This window comes from Thamnophis sirtalis, unplaced genomic scaffold (genome assembly GCF_051295495.1).
Source record: "Thamnophis sirtalis isolate CommonGarterSnake01/CBP01778 unplaced genomic scaffold, rThaSir2_p1.2 scaffold_5, whole genome shotgun sequence".
NCBI classification, from domain to species: Eukaryota; Metazoa; Chordata; class Lepidosauria; order Squamata; family Natricidae; genus Thamnophis; species Thamnophis sirtalis.
Window position 1 is genome coordinate 124,193,017 of NW_028261385.1, and position 19,179 is coordinate 124,212,195.

Sequence of the window (19,179 nt, forward strand, 5' to 3'; positions counted from 1 at the left end):
ACTTCTGAGAGTACCATGAATAGACCCCCCCCCAAAAAAACCAGATTAATATCAAACAAATCAATCCTGATTTTTTTACTAAAGACACAAATAACCAAACTCAATTTATCATCCTTAGGTATACTGTGCATAGATCTCGCTCTCCTCAGACCTAGTTCTGGAAAGGTGGCAGGAAAGGAAGGAAGAAGAAGAACAAGGGTGGATTTTCTTTGGACAGGGAAGTAAAAATGCAAAAGAATCACTGTTGTGCTTGATAATACTAGCCTCCAGTGGAAGAGAATATATGTAGATCAAGATTGAACTGTGGCATCCTTGATGCTCTTTGAGCTTTGTTTGTCTGCAGACATTTCATTACCTGACTAGATAACATTATGAGGATTCCTAGTTGGGTAATGAAACATCTGCAATACTATTATATAGAATGGTTACTACACCTGGGCTGGAAAAATCTGATTTCTCACTATTCATTTATGGTAAATATGTAGTGACTAGATTTTTACATGGAGGTAAAGCATGAAATTTGTTGATAGAGCTTCTTCAGAATCTGCATGTCATTGAAAGCCCACAATAACTTGCCTGTTCTGATGAAAATATTGGATAGATCTTCCAGGGTCTCAGCTATAATAATTTTTATGATCAGGTTGGGCCACCAGATTTCTACTATGATTATTTTAGCATAACTCTAGTCAGGTTTTTGCAATTATTTTCTTCATATTTGTGGTCTAAGGTGCAACTTCGCACATAAAATGGTATAATGATCATAATAAACATACTGTACTATGCTTTCAAGAGAATAATCTTTGCATAATTCAACAGTTAGATTTATGAAAGATTCCCCCCCAAACTAATACTATTGGACTTATTTCACGTGAGATTCCACATTAAGATGGAATGCCAAGAAATTCTACAGTTCTCTATTCACTGCATCCAGCAGTGCACAGTGCATCCAGCTATTCACTGATCTGTCTGTCTGTCTGTCTGTCACACACACACACACTTTGACATCAGTGTTGATTTCTGGCAACCGCCCTTACCACTCCCTGTAGTTTTCTTGGAAAAACTTTCAAAGTGATTTGCCTAGGGCTGAGAGTGAATGATTGGCCCAAATTCATTCAGCTGCCTCTGTGCCTAAGGTGAGGCTGGAATTCACAGCTCCCGTTTCAAGCATGGTACCTTAACCACATCACCAAACTGGCAATATATATTCTGTGCAATCTCTTCCTCTAGCCCAGGAGTGTCAAACGTACATCGTCACAGTGGCGTTACACAACTTTTTGGGACTTCCCCCCCTTCACTAAATGGGGTGTGGGTGTGGCCAGTGTGTGATGCATCCAGCCTGCAAGTTTAACAGCCCTGCTCTAGCCCATTCCTATTCACCATAGCAATTGCATTAAAGAGTCAGGTGCCATATTTGTGCTCTGGCACATTCCAAAGCATCTCTTCCAAGGTGACTTGGAAATTGTGCATGGTACAAACTTGGAACACAATGTTTAATTTAGTTCTATGTCACACTGGAGGTAAGTATGCAAAAAAAGTTGTTCAGGTCCTCACTGAAATGGACAAAAACTATAATTACTACAGCGGATGTGCTTCACAATGAACTCATTAATCCATTACTTGCTATGAAAACATACAGATTTTGGCTGAGAGTCCTGATGATCTAAATCCCTTTTTGAAATGGGAAGGTGTTGTGATGGAAATTGGTGTGGGATGTAAGATCCTAGTTGCCAAAATGTTCTCTGGATTAAGGAGCTATCTTTGAGATAGCCCACATGGCTCTGCACAGCCTTCCTCTTGAGTAAATCACAGGAATTTTGAGGTTTGCCTACAGGTCAAAGAGCTGGGAGTTGATGGAGGAATTATCTTTGCTCACTATAATGCAGCTTTTTAAAGAATCAACCACACCTCATTTCTCAATCAATTTGGATTTTTTTCTGCTGCTTTAAAAGGATTTAAGACCCTTCAGAACAGCAAGTTATACTGTATTTATTAATAGAGTCACCTTCTCATTAGAAAAAGAACTTACAAGTAAATGCAATTTTTAAAAGTTTTTGAAAAATGTTTTTTTATGCATAAAATGTATGCTTGGAATATAAACTTTATAAAGTTTAACAATAAAGTAAGAAAATTATATAATTATAAATTATAATTATACATAATTATAGTTTTAAATGCCCACAGACTTTTGGGTTAATTAGAAAAAAATTTAACATGGGAAAAAATGGCAATTGTTTTGAGTTTTTTCATAAGGGCATTTTGAACACTAGAGGGAGATAGTTGATTAAGAAAATGAAGCAAAAATCTTATGCAAATTTGGTTTGTCAAGTTTTTTAGCAAAATATATACATTTCTTGATAAGATTGACAGTGCTTGTTGTAATGAAATTACAAGTTCAGCAGATGATTTTGAAATTATTTTAAAGGGGAACTTAAATGTAACAAGTAATGAGAAAGTCATGGAAGAAGATAGCAGCCTAACAAATGGAATTGATTATTTATTCCCAAAAGGAGATATACAAATATTGAACCAGGAAACTGATTTAATTTTTTTCCTATACAAAAGAGCTCTGTTAAGGTTTTGAAGGACTTTATTAAAAGTGAGAAACAGAATCTAATTGGATACACATACAAAAGAAATCTGCTAAAGGTCTGAAAAATACTGTTTGAAACAGATAAACAGTACTAATTCTGGGACTCTTTGTGAAAGGTTTAAAAATATTTTAATTTTTTTTTTAAGTAGAAGGGGGAACTTCTTTTTCCCCACTTTTTTCTTTTATATTTTTCAGTTTGTATTTTTGTAGCTTGTATTGGCTTCTAATTTTTTATAATAAAAGTGAATCACTATAGTTGTTAAATTAGTAACATGGTTGTTGTCATAAGTATGAAAAATGGTTATACATCACTTTGTTGATGTACCAGTTCCAGCATTCTCTCCCTGCTTTTGCATGGCAAATTTTCTGTTGCTTATTGAATTGGTACAAGTAAATTATTATTCCAAGAATGCTAAATAAGCGACACAGGTTTCCAACTCATTTATTACAAAGATCAAAAGCTTTATCACTTTACAGATTGTTCTCATGAATGGCACAAATACACTAATATGCAAAGTAGCATCAACACAACCTCATCTTATTAATCCAGTTGTACTTTGTAAAAGAAGCAACAATTATCTGAAATTCATAAGAGGTAAATGATGTGCTTCTCATTTGCCACAGATTTGTAAACAGATAGGGTATAGCACCAGATTCCAGAATCCTGCACAAGCTTATATACAAATAGCTTTCTTTTTACTTTGAGAGCATCCTGGTAAAATCATGTTTGACCTGAAATTTCTGAACTGCTGCAGCTCAAATGTTACTTGTAGCAAATTTTTTTCATTTTTTCTTAAAAAATATTGCTGAACAGGTAATCTGAAAACTTGTGGGCTTTGATATGCAACATTAGGATATAATTAATTGTAGATGATATAATTATTATATGACAATTTAAAACCATTGATATTTTGCATAATTTCAAGAATCCCATCACTGCTTATGGTGAAGACTTACTCAAGTTATGTAATATTCAGCAATCCTACTCCTTCGCTATGAAAATTAAGCAAATAATTTGAGCAGATAGTAATTTACTACTACATTATCGGATGCCCTGTTGCCTGAAATTAGCACTGTGCGCTATAATCTGTACCATGGGAATCTATGATTTTTCAGCTATTGCAGGGTCAGAACAACCAAATGACCCAATTAGCGTGGAGTGCCGAGAGTCATAGTCCAGTAACTTCCTCAGTTCTGGAAAAGCATTAGTAGAAAGGAGAAGGTATCCTGAATTTCAGAGCACAGCGGCAGCAGTGAAGCTGCATTTCACAATACTTGGTAGCATGAATGAGAACCAGACTGAGCACAAAAAAGAGAGAAACTGTTATTACCATGTAGAGCAGATAACATTCTAAAAACAATGATTTGGGGGTGTCACAAACAGTGCATCTCAGGATGATTATGGGAAGGAAGCTTCTAGAGCCTAGTGGATATTGCAATATCATCTTTTGCCCATTCACCCCAGCGAGGGGCCGTTCACATTTAGAGAGGGAGCAGGAGCCATCTTCCCAGCAACACTCATTTCTTGTGACCACCGTTTCCAACCTACTCACTTGGAAGCGAGTCTCGTCAGCTTCAAAGGAAACCTATTTGTGTTGTGGGATGGGGAAAGGGAGGAATCCGGTTTATTCCACAAACACATCTACAACCGAGGGCCTGAGTAAGGCTTTGCACTGGTTTGAAGATCAGTTATTTCACCAAGCAATTGTCCAGACACAGTTGCCTCACTTCAGAAGAAGGTTTCCTTATTGATCCACATGAGGCTGCGCGTTTCGTTGGGTTTGCATTCATACTCAATGCAGCCAAAGCTGTTTCCCCATTGGCAGTGGTCTCGCTTGTGATAGTTGTAGAATTTGACTTGCCAGACTGTTTCAAAAGCCCCAAGGTCAGTGACCTAGAGAGAAACAAACTCATCTCATTGTTTCACCAGAGCAGCATTTCCTCTTTATGTATTGCCATGACCCACCAAACCATACAAGAGGCCATAAAACCCACATCATGTTGCGTAGCAAGGAGTAAATCCCCCTCTCTCAAAATAGATAGATATGTATCAGTGCAATATGTTCACAGCTGGAAAGAGGCTAAAAGTTTTACTGCCGAATAAATCTGTCTCAGATTGTAGCATAAGCACCAATGAACATTATAGTTTGGATCTAAATTTGCAAGAGATCTTTCCATCAGCAGTTTTATTCCGAGCAACATTTCTGCTGAAAGGGCAAGAATGAGGTGATCTTTGCCAAGTCCTTTCTTCCTGTATCAAGCAAGGGCCTCTCTCTTCCTAAAAATTTGGAGTGAGGGATCTATTTTCACCATTGAGTAGCTACTCAAACTTAAGGAATTAAAGTTTTCTTTATGATTGAAATAAAATTCTTGTCTGTGATTATATATATTATTAAAGGTAAACAAGGGAAGACATTGCCAGAAATTGTCTATGGAGATTCTCAGTCATCCAGGTCGTGGTTGTCCCAAAGGTGCTTTTTCAGGAGGCAACTGGACTTCCTCATTTTTTCTTTGAAGAAGTTTCGCTTCTCATCCAAGAAGCTAGCTCTGACTGGAGGGTGGGGAATGGAAGAATTTATACTCCTTGTAGACAGCTGGTCATTTGCATTATTTTAGCTGAACCAGAAAGTCCAGTTGCCTCTTGAAAAAGCACCTTTGGGATTGCTAGAAATTATCTTTCTTCAGAAATATATTTAAGAAGAGAGTCTTCAGTTAATGTGGAGCTGTAGTAGATCTCTATGTTAATGAAATAAATAATATGGTCATAAACTGAAAAGAATGGTGAAATGGAGAAATGAGTATGAAGAGGGGAGGGGAGGGTGCTGGGAAAAGCAATGCAGGGAAAGTAGAATGAAGAGAGAAACTGCTCAAGGAAGTGGTACATAAAAAAAAAGCGGTGAGGGAACATGTTGGGCAAGAACAGATAATAATTGTGGAATTTAGTATACAAGAGAGGAGAGAGAGGTTCAACAAAGGGAAATATGGCAGGAAATAGGGGCAAAGATGGAGAAAAAGTGAGAAATCCAATGGACAAAAGAGAGGTTATGCTGTGATGGGTAGCACGTTGCATCCAGAGGTGGGTTCCTACCAGTTCGCACCTATTCGGTAGAACCAATTCATCAAATCTACCGAACCAGTTAGAAGAGGTTCCACCAGTGGACCCGGAAAGCAGGCCACACCTACAGAAGAGGTTCCAAAATTTTTTGAAACCTATCACTGGTCCTTGGATATGATTATTCTACACTATCATGCTCATATTTATAAAACTCAGTGCCTGTGAAAGGTAAGGATGACTACTGCGTTTGTGGTGCAATCAGAACATGGCATGTGTTGAAGTTGTTTTAATGCAAACCAAAGATGCCTTTTAAAAAACAAGTTTACATCATATTCTTATGCAAGACAGTGCTGTGTGTGAGGTAATTTAAGGTGGTTCTGACAAGTGTCACCGGCATCTTCATATCCGGTCACATGGGCAGCAAGCCACTCCCATCCGGTCACATGGGCAGCAAGCCACTCCCACAAAGGAGGCCACACCTACAGAGTAGGTTCGAACAATTTTTGAAACCCACTACTGGTTGCATCTATCCCACTGCTGTGACAGAAGGCCACACTGCTTTCACTCCTGTCATAAAGCAAAATTATATTGGAAATCAGGGATTTTAAAAGAACCCAATTTAAAGAAACACTGCAAAAAGCATTTGGTCATGTTACTGATGACAGCTAATCTTTGTCAGAGTTTCAGCCCAGGGTTTGTGGACTGACTTTTGCTCATCTGTGCATATTTCAATTTTTCCAATGGAGTGATTTATTATAAAACTCCTTTCCATAATGACTTCTGAGTCAACTCAGAATCAGAAACTTCTATGTCTCATATATCAGATATGAATATTTGCTTAATATTAGTTTATAAAGTGCAAAGTGATAGGGTTATGGTACAGATTTCTAGCCCCCCAATTTAAGATGTAGCATCAAAGGGACCTTTAGTATTGTTTTAAAATTATAATTGTTAATTTAATCAAAGAGAAAAGTTCTTAAACATATAGAATAATCATATCAGCTGTACTACATGTATATATTTTTTTTAAGTTTGCATTTTAATTTCACCAAATCAAATGTAGATTTTATCTGGAATCAATTTTCACCTTTATCCTGGTACCTCATACTTTTAAAAATGCAGCATTAGATATGCTTTCCATTTGCAGAGTCATTGATTTCAAATGTTTTTCAAGAGAGAAGAAATAGCCAAACCACAGGCAGATTTTAGCAGATGACATGACAATGATACTGTTGACTTAAGCTTAGGCAGAGAAGAATGACCTTGTAGTCCCAAAGTTATTTTAATGGTCTCTCTCATCTACACCCATGGGGAAATCTTATGAAGAGCTAAGCATCAGATTCCCACGTGAAACACGTGGATCTCTAGCAATGGTTGTCAGAACTTTTGAAAGTTTTCTTAAGTAAACTTAGGTTTACTGCTTAAAGTTCATAAATTGGAGTAGACAAGAGACACATTTAATATTTTAAGGGTTCCTAAATTAAGAGGGGGGTTAGGGTTAGGGACACATGAGACACATAAGCCAATCTGGGATTTGGGAGCGATTCTTTGTTTTTTAGCTGGTTACTTCAGAGTTTCCATATATTTATGAATTCAAAATGGTGAGCAACTATGACTTTTCAGAAATCATTGCCAGAGATTTCAAAAGCAGGAGGTTAGAAGGATGGGGTACAGTCTAGAACCACAGGCTGCCCACTTTTGTCATAAACTTTGATGAAGATGATGTAATAACAAAAAAATGGATTACTAATTACCGTATTTTTCAGAGTATAAGACGCACCAAGATTTTGAAGAGGCAAATTAAAAAAAAAGTTTTTGCACTCTGCAAACCTCCCAAAAACAGCCCGTTTTCACAAAAATGGCCCTGGTTTTTTTTTTTTTCAAAAAAGGGCATGAATAGCCTTTAGGCAGCTTGTAGAGTGCTCCGGGGGGGGGGCAAAAACGAGCAAAAAACGCCCCATTTTTGTCAAAAAAGGGCATGGATTGCCTTTAGGAGGCTTATAGACTGCTCCTGAGGGATGGGGGGGTAGAATTGAGCACAAAATGGTCCTTTTTTCTCATTTCTGCCCTCCCCAGCCCCCAGGAGCTCTGTGAAAGCCTCCTAAAAGCTATGCACAGCCATTTTGGGGCTTCGGAGGCAAAAAAATGCTGTATTCAGTGTATAAGACGCACCCAGATTTTCAGCTTTTTTGAGGGGAAAAGGTGCATCTTATACTCCAAAAAATATGGTATTTTAGGATGTTAGACATAGATGAGCATCTTATGAGAACTCTGACAAATAATAACATCAATTTACCAGGAAGGTAAGTTGGGCAAAGTTATTCCAGACCATTTCTGATCATCAATTCTGCTGTCTTATCTCCCTAGCTTCCCTTTTTTGCTTAGCTGGCCAGCATTCTCCCAAATATAGTTCTGCAGCCCCCTGCCCACTGCTTTCTAAGAATGCCTATCAAACCTATGTGAAGCCCAGAGGCATTCTTGATAATAGAGGATACTAGAGGATTGTGCTTTGCTATTAAAATCCATTTCCCCTACATAGTTTTATTGAAATGACTATAAACGAGTAACACGATGAAATAAGAGACGCACTAGGAGATCTTTCCAGGAATATGATTCCTTGAAATTGCTCACATGATGGTCATGCCAAAACCTATTTAGAAAATTCTAGAAACTTCCTTAAGAGGACAGTTTTATCCAATTTAATGATCCTTGGCAGAAAATGTACCAACATTTTGCAGTTCTAAATATAGCATACCAGGTATGAACAATTTTTCCCCAGTTGAAAACTGCCACACATTCCCGAAAGTAGATTGGACCAGAAGAAGAAAAAGTAGATGGTGCTATTGACAAGGAACACATTTTCCTCTGGGATAAATCTAAAGCTTTTGGGATTGTGTGTAGCCATGGTCCTTCAGGTGGTGCATCTTTGCTTTGTACCAAGACATGGGATGCTGAACTTCCCTCTCCTCAATTGAAGTAGACAAGAGGATTTTTTTCAAGTCAGAGATGAGTGCATCTAGCTCTGATCATAACTCTTCCAAGCTAATGACCTCTGCTCTTGCCTCATTCAATGTTTCAATTTCTGATATTTTAATCAAGGACGTACTTTGAGGTTATGGGCTTGGCAAAGTAAAGGTGGGTTGTAGTTATAGCCGCAAGCTTCACAAATGCTTAAAAAGTGAAAGTGCATTGTGAGAAGAAATCAGACAAGACATCATCTGAAATAAAGGTTGTGCATTCTGGGAAGAAACCTCTTTCTTTCGAGTAGCAAGAGGCAGAACAATCTTAGGGTCAGGAAGCAAACTGCATTGTACTTAGTGGTTTCTTTTTTGTATAACAGCTGACCACAAAATTAGTTTGCTTCTTTGGGAAGCAGGGAAAAAGACAAATATAAAAATCTGAAAAGGTGTACGCAGCCCAAGGACAACTCATTATCATAAAAAGGAATATGATCAAATCATGCAATTTACTGTTTTCACTCTTATTTCTACTAACTTCATTCCATTTATTTTTCATCCTCCTCCTCCACCACCCTCCTTTCAGAGATATACACTACCTGTAGGTTGACTTGTATAGGTTGTCTTTCCCCACTTTTGGTATGAGGAACTCCTTCTGTGTCATAGATGCCAGTGTAAGTAACAAGTTGTGGTTCTCTTGCTGTCTCTTCAAGAGGCACAGTCACTCCACCTATCCCCATTGTCCTGAAACAGAGTTTGGTAATCTTAATATCTGTTAGTACTTAATGATTCCATTGTTCTGAGACAAGAAAATTTATTATTATTATTATTATTATTATTATTATTATTATTATTATTATTATTATACAATTGTATCACAGCGGCCAGTTGTTTTGCCGCATTTGGCATTGGTTACTAGTCGGGCCCCACCCAGGGGCCTAGGATGTCGTAACGTATTTTCGTAATATGCGTGCAGATCCAAGCAGTGCGGCTTTTTGCATTTGACTGATGGTGATTTTGTCAATTTTTAACTGTTTTAAATGTAATTCCAGTGCTTTTGGAATAGCACCCAGTGTGCCAATTACCACTGGAATTACCACTGCTGGTTTGTGCCATAGTCGTTGAATTTCATTTTTTAAGTCCTGGTATTTTGCGATTTTTTCATGTTCCTTCTCAGTGACCCTGCTATCACCTGGTATTGCGATGTCTATGCTTGTGACCTTATTTTTCTCAACCAGTGTGATGTCTGGTGTATTATGCGCCAGTATTTATAGTGTATGTATGTATGTATGTATGTATGTATGTATGTATGTATGTATGTATGTATATATATATATATATATATATATATATATATATATATATATATATATATATATATATATATACACACAGTATATATATATATATATATATATATATATATATATATATATATATATATATATATATATATATATATATATATATATATATATACACACAGTATATATATATATATATACACAGTATATATATATATATATACACAGTATATATATATATATATATACACAGTATATATATATATATATATATACACAGTATATATATATATATATATACACAGTATATATATATATATATATATACACAGTATATATATATATATATACACAGTATATATATATATATATATATATATATATATATATATATATATATATATATATATATATATATATATATATATATATATATATATATATATATATATAAGACACACACACACACACACACACACACACAGTATATATATAGCTTCAGGGAAGCCTCCTGAGGGAGAAAAGCAGCCCAATGGGCAATCTGGAAGTCTGTTCCTGAACTTCCATTTTGCACGTTGGGCCATTTTTCCACCTCCCCAGGCTCCTAGAAAGCCTCTGGAGCTTGGGGAGGGTGAAAAACAGATGTACCAGGCCCACTGGAAATTGTGCTGTTTCTGGCCTCTGGAGGACCTCTGGGGGGGGGGGGGGGCAGGGGAGGCCATTTTCACCCTCCCCAGGCTCCAAGAAAACCGTGCACAAATGTGCATGGCACAGGAGGAATTAAATTATAGGGGTGGGCACCTGCAATAGCACGTGTGCGTGCTTTTGGCACCTGAGGTGAAAAAAGGTTCCCCATCACTGCTACAGGCCATATCAAAGCACAGGGTTCAAACACACATCACCAATAGAATCCTATACAAACAATTTAAAATAAGAGTAGGGTAAAATACAATAGTTATAGGGTAAGATACAATAATTTAATACATGAATATATAAAAAGAATAAGATGACATAAAGTTACATTTCGGTGTCACCCCTACAATCTACCCCAATCAGTCCCACGTATGCAGATCTCAACCGAACCATTTTGTTTAAGTACTGTGCTGTGTTAAATGTTATTTTTAGGTTCTGGCAGCACATAAAGTAAGTTGTTTTGATATGGGGATCCCAATGGGCTATTCATTTGGTATATAGACCAAAGTGCCTGTCTCTCACTGTCTTATACAGGCAACAATCAAATAGGATGTGAGCCAGGTCTTCTATCTCTGCTGCTCTGTAAATGCAGAGTTGCTCATTGTAGGGCATAGAATGGAATCTCCCATATCAAGCTGTTCGAATCTTACTCCCGTAAATATCTCCCTAAGATGTTTGGGCAGTTGTAACTTCATACAGCTGCCAACTTGAAAAGTACATTTGTATGTGTTCAGTCATTTCAAGTTAACCACCTTTCTGAGGATAGCTATACCAGTTTGGAGAAAAATTTAAATATCTAAACTGTGATAATGATTTTCTATCCATGTGGTGTATCCACTGCTCTCATGCAATAAGAATTGATGCCTTTGCTATTATCACTAAAGTGATTGTCTGCCTCCAGCATCTCCTACCATGGGAAATCATAAATTAGAGGTTAGGAATAAATCATCAGGTATAAAAATCTATCAGTGTAGACACTAGGAATCAAAAATTACTTATGGCACATAATCAATTAAACTGTGACGGGAATAACCTCTTAAATAATCTTTCACTCAAAATGAAATATTGAGGAGGAAATGTGTAAAATGGTTATGTACTGGGGGCTGGAAGGAAAAATGCTGCTTTAAAATTTGTCTTTATCTCTTTTGAGATAAAATCCATAATGTTGATTCCACCATCACTTACAGAACACTAATCTAAATTAAGACAATTCAAATAAGGATGCTCAAAGAAAATTGTGAAGACTTAGAAATCTTGGATGTTGAGAGCTCAAAAGGCAGAGAAATGCAAGATACAGCATAACTCTTACATAGCTTAATTAGGAGGATGTGAATCACGAAGCTCCAACGATTTAAATAAAGATTCAATAAAGAGGAAGCATGTGCACAGCTGTCCACCAAATTGCTAAATTATAGACTAAAAGCATCCAATTTGATCCAATACAGCAAATCAATTCAGCAATTCGATTTGAATATTTTGTTTGAAGACAAAGTTGCCTCAACTGGTACTGAATCATGTATATCAAGCCTGTGCGTTGCCCTATACAAGATGCCCCATGTGCTCAGATCCCAAGTCCCATACAGGGCATCAGGTCTCCAGATATTCAGAAAAGAGAATTTTCCTAGCATCGCCTGGAAATACTGTGCATGTAAAGCATGTGTACACTTCCAGGCAACAGCCTTTACTGTTGCACTTCTCTTCACCTAGAATAGGCACAAGCAACCTTGTGACCTCCAAACAGCAACCTTTTCCCAGCACGATCAGTTGCAAAGGAACATGGGACTTTTAGCCACAACATCTGGAAGGCACCCCCTTCCCTCCCAATGCTTCCAGCCTTGGGAAACTGGGCCACATCTACCATATCCCCAAATGCAGCAGAGCTATATAATCTATCTTTTTTATACAAGCCAAGAACTTACTGATCTCAAGAGGCTGAAAAGATACCGCAGGGCGACTGTAATTCTAAATAATAGAAATTGATCATAGACGAAACCTGGTTATGTCCCCAACGTAAAGCCGCACCCAACAGAAAAGAGGTTGGGTCAGCCGGCGGTCCGTTATATAATCAGAGTTGGAAAGCTTTCGCCGATTAACCGGCTTCCCCGCATTCATTCCGGATTGCCGCCGTTCTCCTCGGCGTTTCTTGCAGCGGTCTCTATTTTCTCGTCCCGGGCCTAAAGCCCTAAAGATAATTGCAGGGTTAGGCCTGGGTCCCATTGCTTTTCCCCCCGCCTGTGCTATATGGTTTCACCTAGCAGGGCGCGACTAGGGCGTTTCTCCGAGCCTTATCGCTCTCCGAGAAGCGGGGAGCCCGGATGGGTGTGTTGGATCTCCCGCACTACGGCTGCTTGCCAGGGTTGTTTCGTTAATGGGCGGGCGGGGGGGGAGGGGAGAAAGGAGCGAGGCATTGTCCGAAACCGGCGAACAGAAGCTGCAATTCCCACCGCGGGAAAAATGGAAGCGCCTGCCCATCCGCTCGCCAGCAATAAATCTCGGTGCTCTGCAAATAAGGGCGGGCGGATTACGAGGAAGAGAGAAGCGGCTGGCGGGGAAGGCGAGGGATGCGCACTTACGTGGCGTGGACGGTCCCCGGTTTCAGGGCTACCTCGACCTTGTATTTGGCCCCCGTCAGCAATTTGATGGTGCGGTTCTGACCGAACCTCTGGCCGTCCACCTTGAAGTAGACGGGGCCGTCATTCGGCTGGATCTTGAGGGAGACCTTGATCCGGACCACGGGGGGCACCTCGGCCATGGTGCTGGCGACGCGGCTGGAGGAACTAAGGAAAGAGGAGGAACCCGCGCTCAGCCCCCCGCGAGATGACGATCTCGGCCCGTTAAACACCCGCTCCAATCCGGAATCGACCAAACCGGGCCCATCTGTGCCTGGTCGGTTTTTCTAGCCACGAAAGCGAATCCGGTTCGTCTTGCTTCCTGCGCTCGCCCAATCCACGGAGTGACCGAGGGAGGGACTCAAACCCGAACAGCTGGAGCGCGGGATAAGGTGGGCGGAAAACCAGCTGGGGAAAGAAAAAAAAAGTAGCGTTGATTCGAATTGACCCGGTGGAAGAAAGAGCTTCAGCCAGTTGGCCCGGCGCCGTGGCTATAATCTGTTCCCTGAGCCCGCGGAGGTCGAAGTTGACAGGCGGTAGCCCTTGCCTCGAAGAAGCGAGCCAAATATAACCCTAGATCCATTGCTCTTGCACTGCATTGAGCTGGTCCAGCGGAGACCCCACTGCAAATAAAGGGGTGGGAGACTGCTTTTATTTCTCAGTACCTCTCCTCCTTCATTGCTAGCTGATGGGTTGATGAGGCTTGCTGAGTTTTGACCTTCTGGCCCTTTGGAAGAATATAGTAAGATAACATAATATGGTTTGTTCTGGGAGCTTCCTGCTTGGCTCCTGGATGTTTCATTAACCAACCTAGGTAACATCTTCAGCTTTTTGGGTGAAGTGTCTTGTTCTGTTATATAGATCCTGGTTGGTTGATTCACTTCACTCACCCCCGCTCCCGCTGAAGATGTTACCTAGTTTGGTACTGAAACATCTTGGAGCCAAGCAGCAAACTCCCAGGACAAACATCTGCCCAAATCTACAACCTGAGTTACGAATATTTTCTACAATTTCTAATAAGATATGATTTCCATCATCACCAGCCTTTTTCAATCTGGTGCTCTGCATATGCCTTAGGAGTGTTTGTATATTGAGCTGCGGTGGCACAGTGGTTAGAGTGCAGTACTGCAGGCTACTTCTGCTGATCACCAGCTGCCAGCAGTTTGGCAGATCAAATCTCACCAGGCTCAACGTTGACTCAGCCTTCATTCTTTCCAAGGTCGGTAAAATGAGGACCCAGATTGTTGGGGGCAATAGGCTGACTCCGTAAACCGCTTAAGAGGGGGATGTAAAGCACTATGAAGCGGTATATAAGTCTAAATGCTATTGCTATTATGCCCTTGGCTCTCAGCTGGCCTTCTCCAGTGGAACCTATATGGGAGGCTACAGGTGCTGGATAGCCAGGGATGATAAAAAGGCAAGTACATTCAAATTGCTTCTAGACTGGAGAGAACCTTTGCTTTCATTGCAGAAATTAAGGAAGGCAGGTACAGAGCATTGCTTGTATGCTTTTCTGGGAAGCTCCCCAGGGCCTGTGCCCTCTGTTCAACTGCCCAAAGAAGGTAAGCAAGAGAGGGAAGACAGAAGTAGGTGCAGTTTAAGTGAAGAAAACCTGACCAATTAATCCCTTTCCAGGTTTATTATTATAAAATGAGGATGATTACAAACCATGGATAAATTGTTGGAATTCCTTTATTAATCTTCTTAACTGGTGGTTTTTATAACAAATGCAGCACGGTGGAGGCCATTTCTTCATTCCCGATCATGCTCATTTTCTTGAAGTGTTTAAATAATGGTAGCAAACTTTAATAAAGTTTACAGCTTCAGCTGCTGGAGAATGGGGCCCTGCGAGCAACTTTGGGTGCTCTAGGAATGGTGCATGTAACACCTTTGATGTGTGACTTTCATTGGGTGTCAGTTTGCTTTCAGGTTCAATTCAAGATGTCAATTATCACATTTGAAGCCCTGCATGGCAGGGGGCAAGGTTACCTGAGGAGCCTCCTTACTTCTTTCACATCAGCTCACCCCACCTGGTCAGGCAGGGAAGGTATATTGTAGACTCCATCAATTAAAGAATTCCACCTGGTGGGGTTAAGGAAGAGAACCTTCTCTGCTCTTGCTCCTGCCCACTGGAATATCCTCCCCTCAGGGTTTAAGTGGGCCATTTCTCCCAGCCTTTCAAAAGAGTTTGAATATCATCTTCTTCCAACTTGCATGGAGCTTGTTAGAGTGGCACATAATCCTGGAGGTGGTTAGCTCCCTGAAGCCCTTTCCTCTTCCCCTGCCTTTTAACTTTTAACTTAGAATCCTAGGATGGGGAGGGACCTCAGAGGTCTTCTAGTCCAACCTATTCCTGGTTTTTACCTGGCTCTTTTTATGAATATATTCATTTTATATGATTTTTATGTTATCATGCTATTAATTGTACACCAGCCATTCTGAGAGTGAGATGGATGTTATCTACATTAGATAGACAGACAGAGACAAAAATGTGAAAAAGTTTTTCAACTGGACGGCTACATTTTTAATGAATAAGCTTCGTGGTTCACATAGCAGTTAGTTAGCAGTTAGACTTATATACCACTTCATAGGGCTTTCAACCCTCTCTAAGCGATTTACAGAGTCAGCATATTGCCCCTAACAACAATCCGGGTTCTCATTTTACCCACCTCGGAAGGATGGAAGGCTGAGTCAACCCTGAGCCCGTGAGATTTGAACAGCCGAACTGCAGAACTGCAGTCAGCTGAAGTAGCCTGCAGTGCTGCATTTAACCACTGTGCCACCTCAGTTCTCCATGCTATCCATGAATGGGAACGGACAGTCTTTCATATCTTTGGTACACACACTAAAACCACCCATAATTTTCTCAATCAAACTACTTTCCCAGTAATAAATCTTCCCACAGAGGGGTGAGGGAAGGGAGATAGACAGAGAAAATAATTATATTTTAAAGCAATAAAACTTGAGAAAAGATATATTTCAATGACATCAGTGGTAGTTTTGGAGAAATGAAATTCTAGCTGCATTATTGGAAACCCAATTCCTGCATAAGTTGTTAAAGATGAATTAAACTCATCTGGAGAGCATCTTGTTTTCTCAGTAGCCATGTAGACATGGCTTTTAATTGCTTTCTTTGATTTCCTGGTTGTCTCTCATCCATGAAAGTGTTAACCAGAACAGACCAAGGTGGGCCAGTGGTTTCTAAATGTGGCCTGCCCACTACAAGATTGCCATCAGCAAGGTATGTGAAAGATGCTGTAATATTTATGGCTTCAGTATAGTGTGAATGACATTGCAGTATAAGAAAAGTGTATGTATACTTGGTGAGAAAGAAAGAGGGGCAAGTTATTTTAAAGTATGATTAGATTCATATAGATTTGTGCAAAAATTGTCCATTATAAATCTACATTTCCCATTTAATAGATTATTCTGCTAGTCTTATCAGCTCCTCTTAGAAAACGGAGAACTAGGCTGCCTCCTTTTGATCACCTATTATTAGTAGTAATACTATACAATGTATTTTAAATTGAGATATAATTTGATTATGTTTAAGAAAAAAAGGCAACCATCTAACGCCTTTTTGATGTTGAGACCCAAATCAAGTGAACTTCCTAGTACTATTTTCAACAGGGTCTGATTACAACTGATTACTGACTATTTTAATCATAAAAAGAACAATGATGGTGAATAGATACACAATTTTATATAAGTTGCAGAGTGGGGGAGGTCCAGCTTTAAATATAGTTTCATTTGATATTCATTTTTTTAAAACAAAATTCATTATATATCCAAAGGTCAAACTATAGCATCTGTTACTGATTGTTTCTGTTTATATTTTAACTTTTAAAAATAATAGGTAAAAAAGTTGAAAGCATATATAAGTATCTTTATCTGAGAACTTGATTTTATGGTGAAATAGAGGAATAAATCTGCCTAGAAGTAACTTATTTGTGCAGAGGAATTAGTCAAACACACACAAAAAATTGCCATAATGTATCTATTTACTCTATTATTACGATACTGGAAGATCTGATTAGGAGATCTTGTAGTAATAACAAAGTAAATACACACATCATTAGATCAGTCATGGTTAACAAGTGAAGTTAATAATTAACAAAATACTTAGTAAAAAATGCAGGCATTAGGAAGAAAAGTATTGTATATTTATATTGCACAATGAACTAGACAGAACTGGTGATGTTTGTAACAATTAGGTAACTATATTAGCTTTGCCAGTTTTTCACTTGTAATATTTAACAAAAAGTTAAGTTATGACCTAGATGAGCTGCACTATTGTCAGAAAATCAAATAGATTTTCATTTTTAATAGAAAATCTAAAAATAGATCTCATTTTTATTTATTTATAAAAATGTATTTGCTTTCCATCTTACTACAGGGTAACTCTTTTGACAAATGTCCTTTCAGCTCCACAGGTGTGGATAGTTACCAGGGAAGTGATATTTTCAAAAGGTTACTTAAATTAATGCATTGGTGCAAACATTCAGATAATGTTAATTCATCCTGCTAGCTTCAGCTTTGTAATCAAATTGGGGTCAGTTTTGAAAAAAAAATTAAGTATTACTTTAAGCTTTTATACAATGAATGTGTGCATTACAGTTACTTATAAGTGAACGGAAATCTTCAGTTCTGAATGTCTGCATGAGATGAGAAACTGAATGTAAGGTTAACTGACTAAATTTCTACAATCTGGTAAAGAAAATTGGAAAACAAATATATGAGAAAATAGCAATGAGTCATTAAGCTATAAGTTTTAATTTACTCAGCTTAGTAGCAGAATGGTAATGGTTAATGAAATGAACATAGATTTATGCATACTTGACACCTTTGTAAATACAGAATTCACATATGTAACTCTGCAATAAATTATTTACTGATAACATTAATATCTATACTCTTCCAGATTTGTATATGGTTTTAAATATCACTGATCAAAATTAACAATGTAAAACAATATTTTTCCACACAGGGTTACCTGTAAAAAAATAAAACATAAAATATGTGATTGTAGTTTGAAGAATATTCCTTTGGTGGCTGGACAAGGAATGTTTTGACTTTTAGAGAAAGAAAATCAAAATGTGTTTGACATTTTACATATTGACCATTAACTTTGAGGGCACAGGTCACTCAGTACTTATTATCAGCATCCTTCAGTCTCAAAAGACTATGGTACCATGCTCTGGAAAGAGGTCATAAAGTGGCATCTGGTGTGGCTAAAAAGGCCAATTCGGGAGTGGCAATCCCTTCCACACTGAGGGCAGATACATTCTGTCCCCTGCCCAGCCCCCAGATTTCGCTGATTTTGGGACTGCCTCTTTGCCTCAGCCTGCCGAACAAGTGTCTCTTCGAATTGGAGAAGGCCATGCTGTGTCTTTAGCTTCCATGCTGAAAGATCAGAGGTCAAGGTTTTCCAGCTGTTAATGTCCATTCCCAAGGCCTTTAGATCTCTTGCAGATATCCTTATATCACAGTTGTGGTCTCCCTCTGGGGCACTTTCCTTGCACTAATTCTCCATACAGGAGATCTTCCGAAATCCGACCATCAGTCATTCTCACAACATGCCCAAGCCAATGTAGACATCACTGGTTCAACAGTGTATAAATGCTAGAGATTGCAGCACATTCCAAGACTGCGCTATTTGGAACTTTGTCATGCCAGGTGATGCCAAGAATACATCGGAGACAGTGCATATGAAAGGTGTTCAACTTTCTCTCCTGCCGTGCATAAAGGATCCAAGACTCACTGCAGTACAGGAGTATGCTCAGGACGCAGGCTTTATAGATCTGCATCTTTGTATGTTCTGTCAGCTTCTTATTAAGCCATACTCTCTTTGTAAGTCTGGAAAATGTGGTGGCCGCTTTACCAATGCATTTATTCAGCTCAGTATCTAAAGAGAGAGTGTTGGAACTAGTTCAGCTGAGGTACAAAAAGTCATGGATGACCTCCAGTTCTT

General features: G+C 38.9%; 1 protein-coding gene across 1 annotated transcript; it reads right to left on the reverse strand.

The window, feature by feature from the left end:
- Positions 1 to 3,016: 3,016 nt before the first annotated feature.
- CNRIP1 (cannabinoid receptor interacting protein 1) lies at positions 3,017 to 14,161 on the reverse strand. The gene is made up of 3 exons (XM_087716832.1): positions 13,173 to 14,161; positions 9,202 to 9,346; positions 3,017 to 4,484 (listed from the first exon to the last, which is right to left on the reverse strand). Exons 1-3 carry the CDS (start codon positions 13,349 to 13,351, stop codon positions 4,320 to 4,322), a joined length of 489 nt encoding a protein of 162 aa, XP_087572958.1. The 5' UTR covers positions 13,352 to 14,161; the 3' UTR covers positions 3,017 to 4,319.
- Positions 14,162 to 19,179: the final 5,018 nt, after the last annotated feature.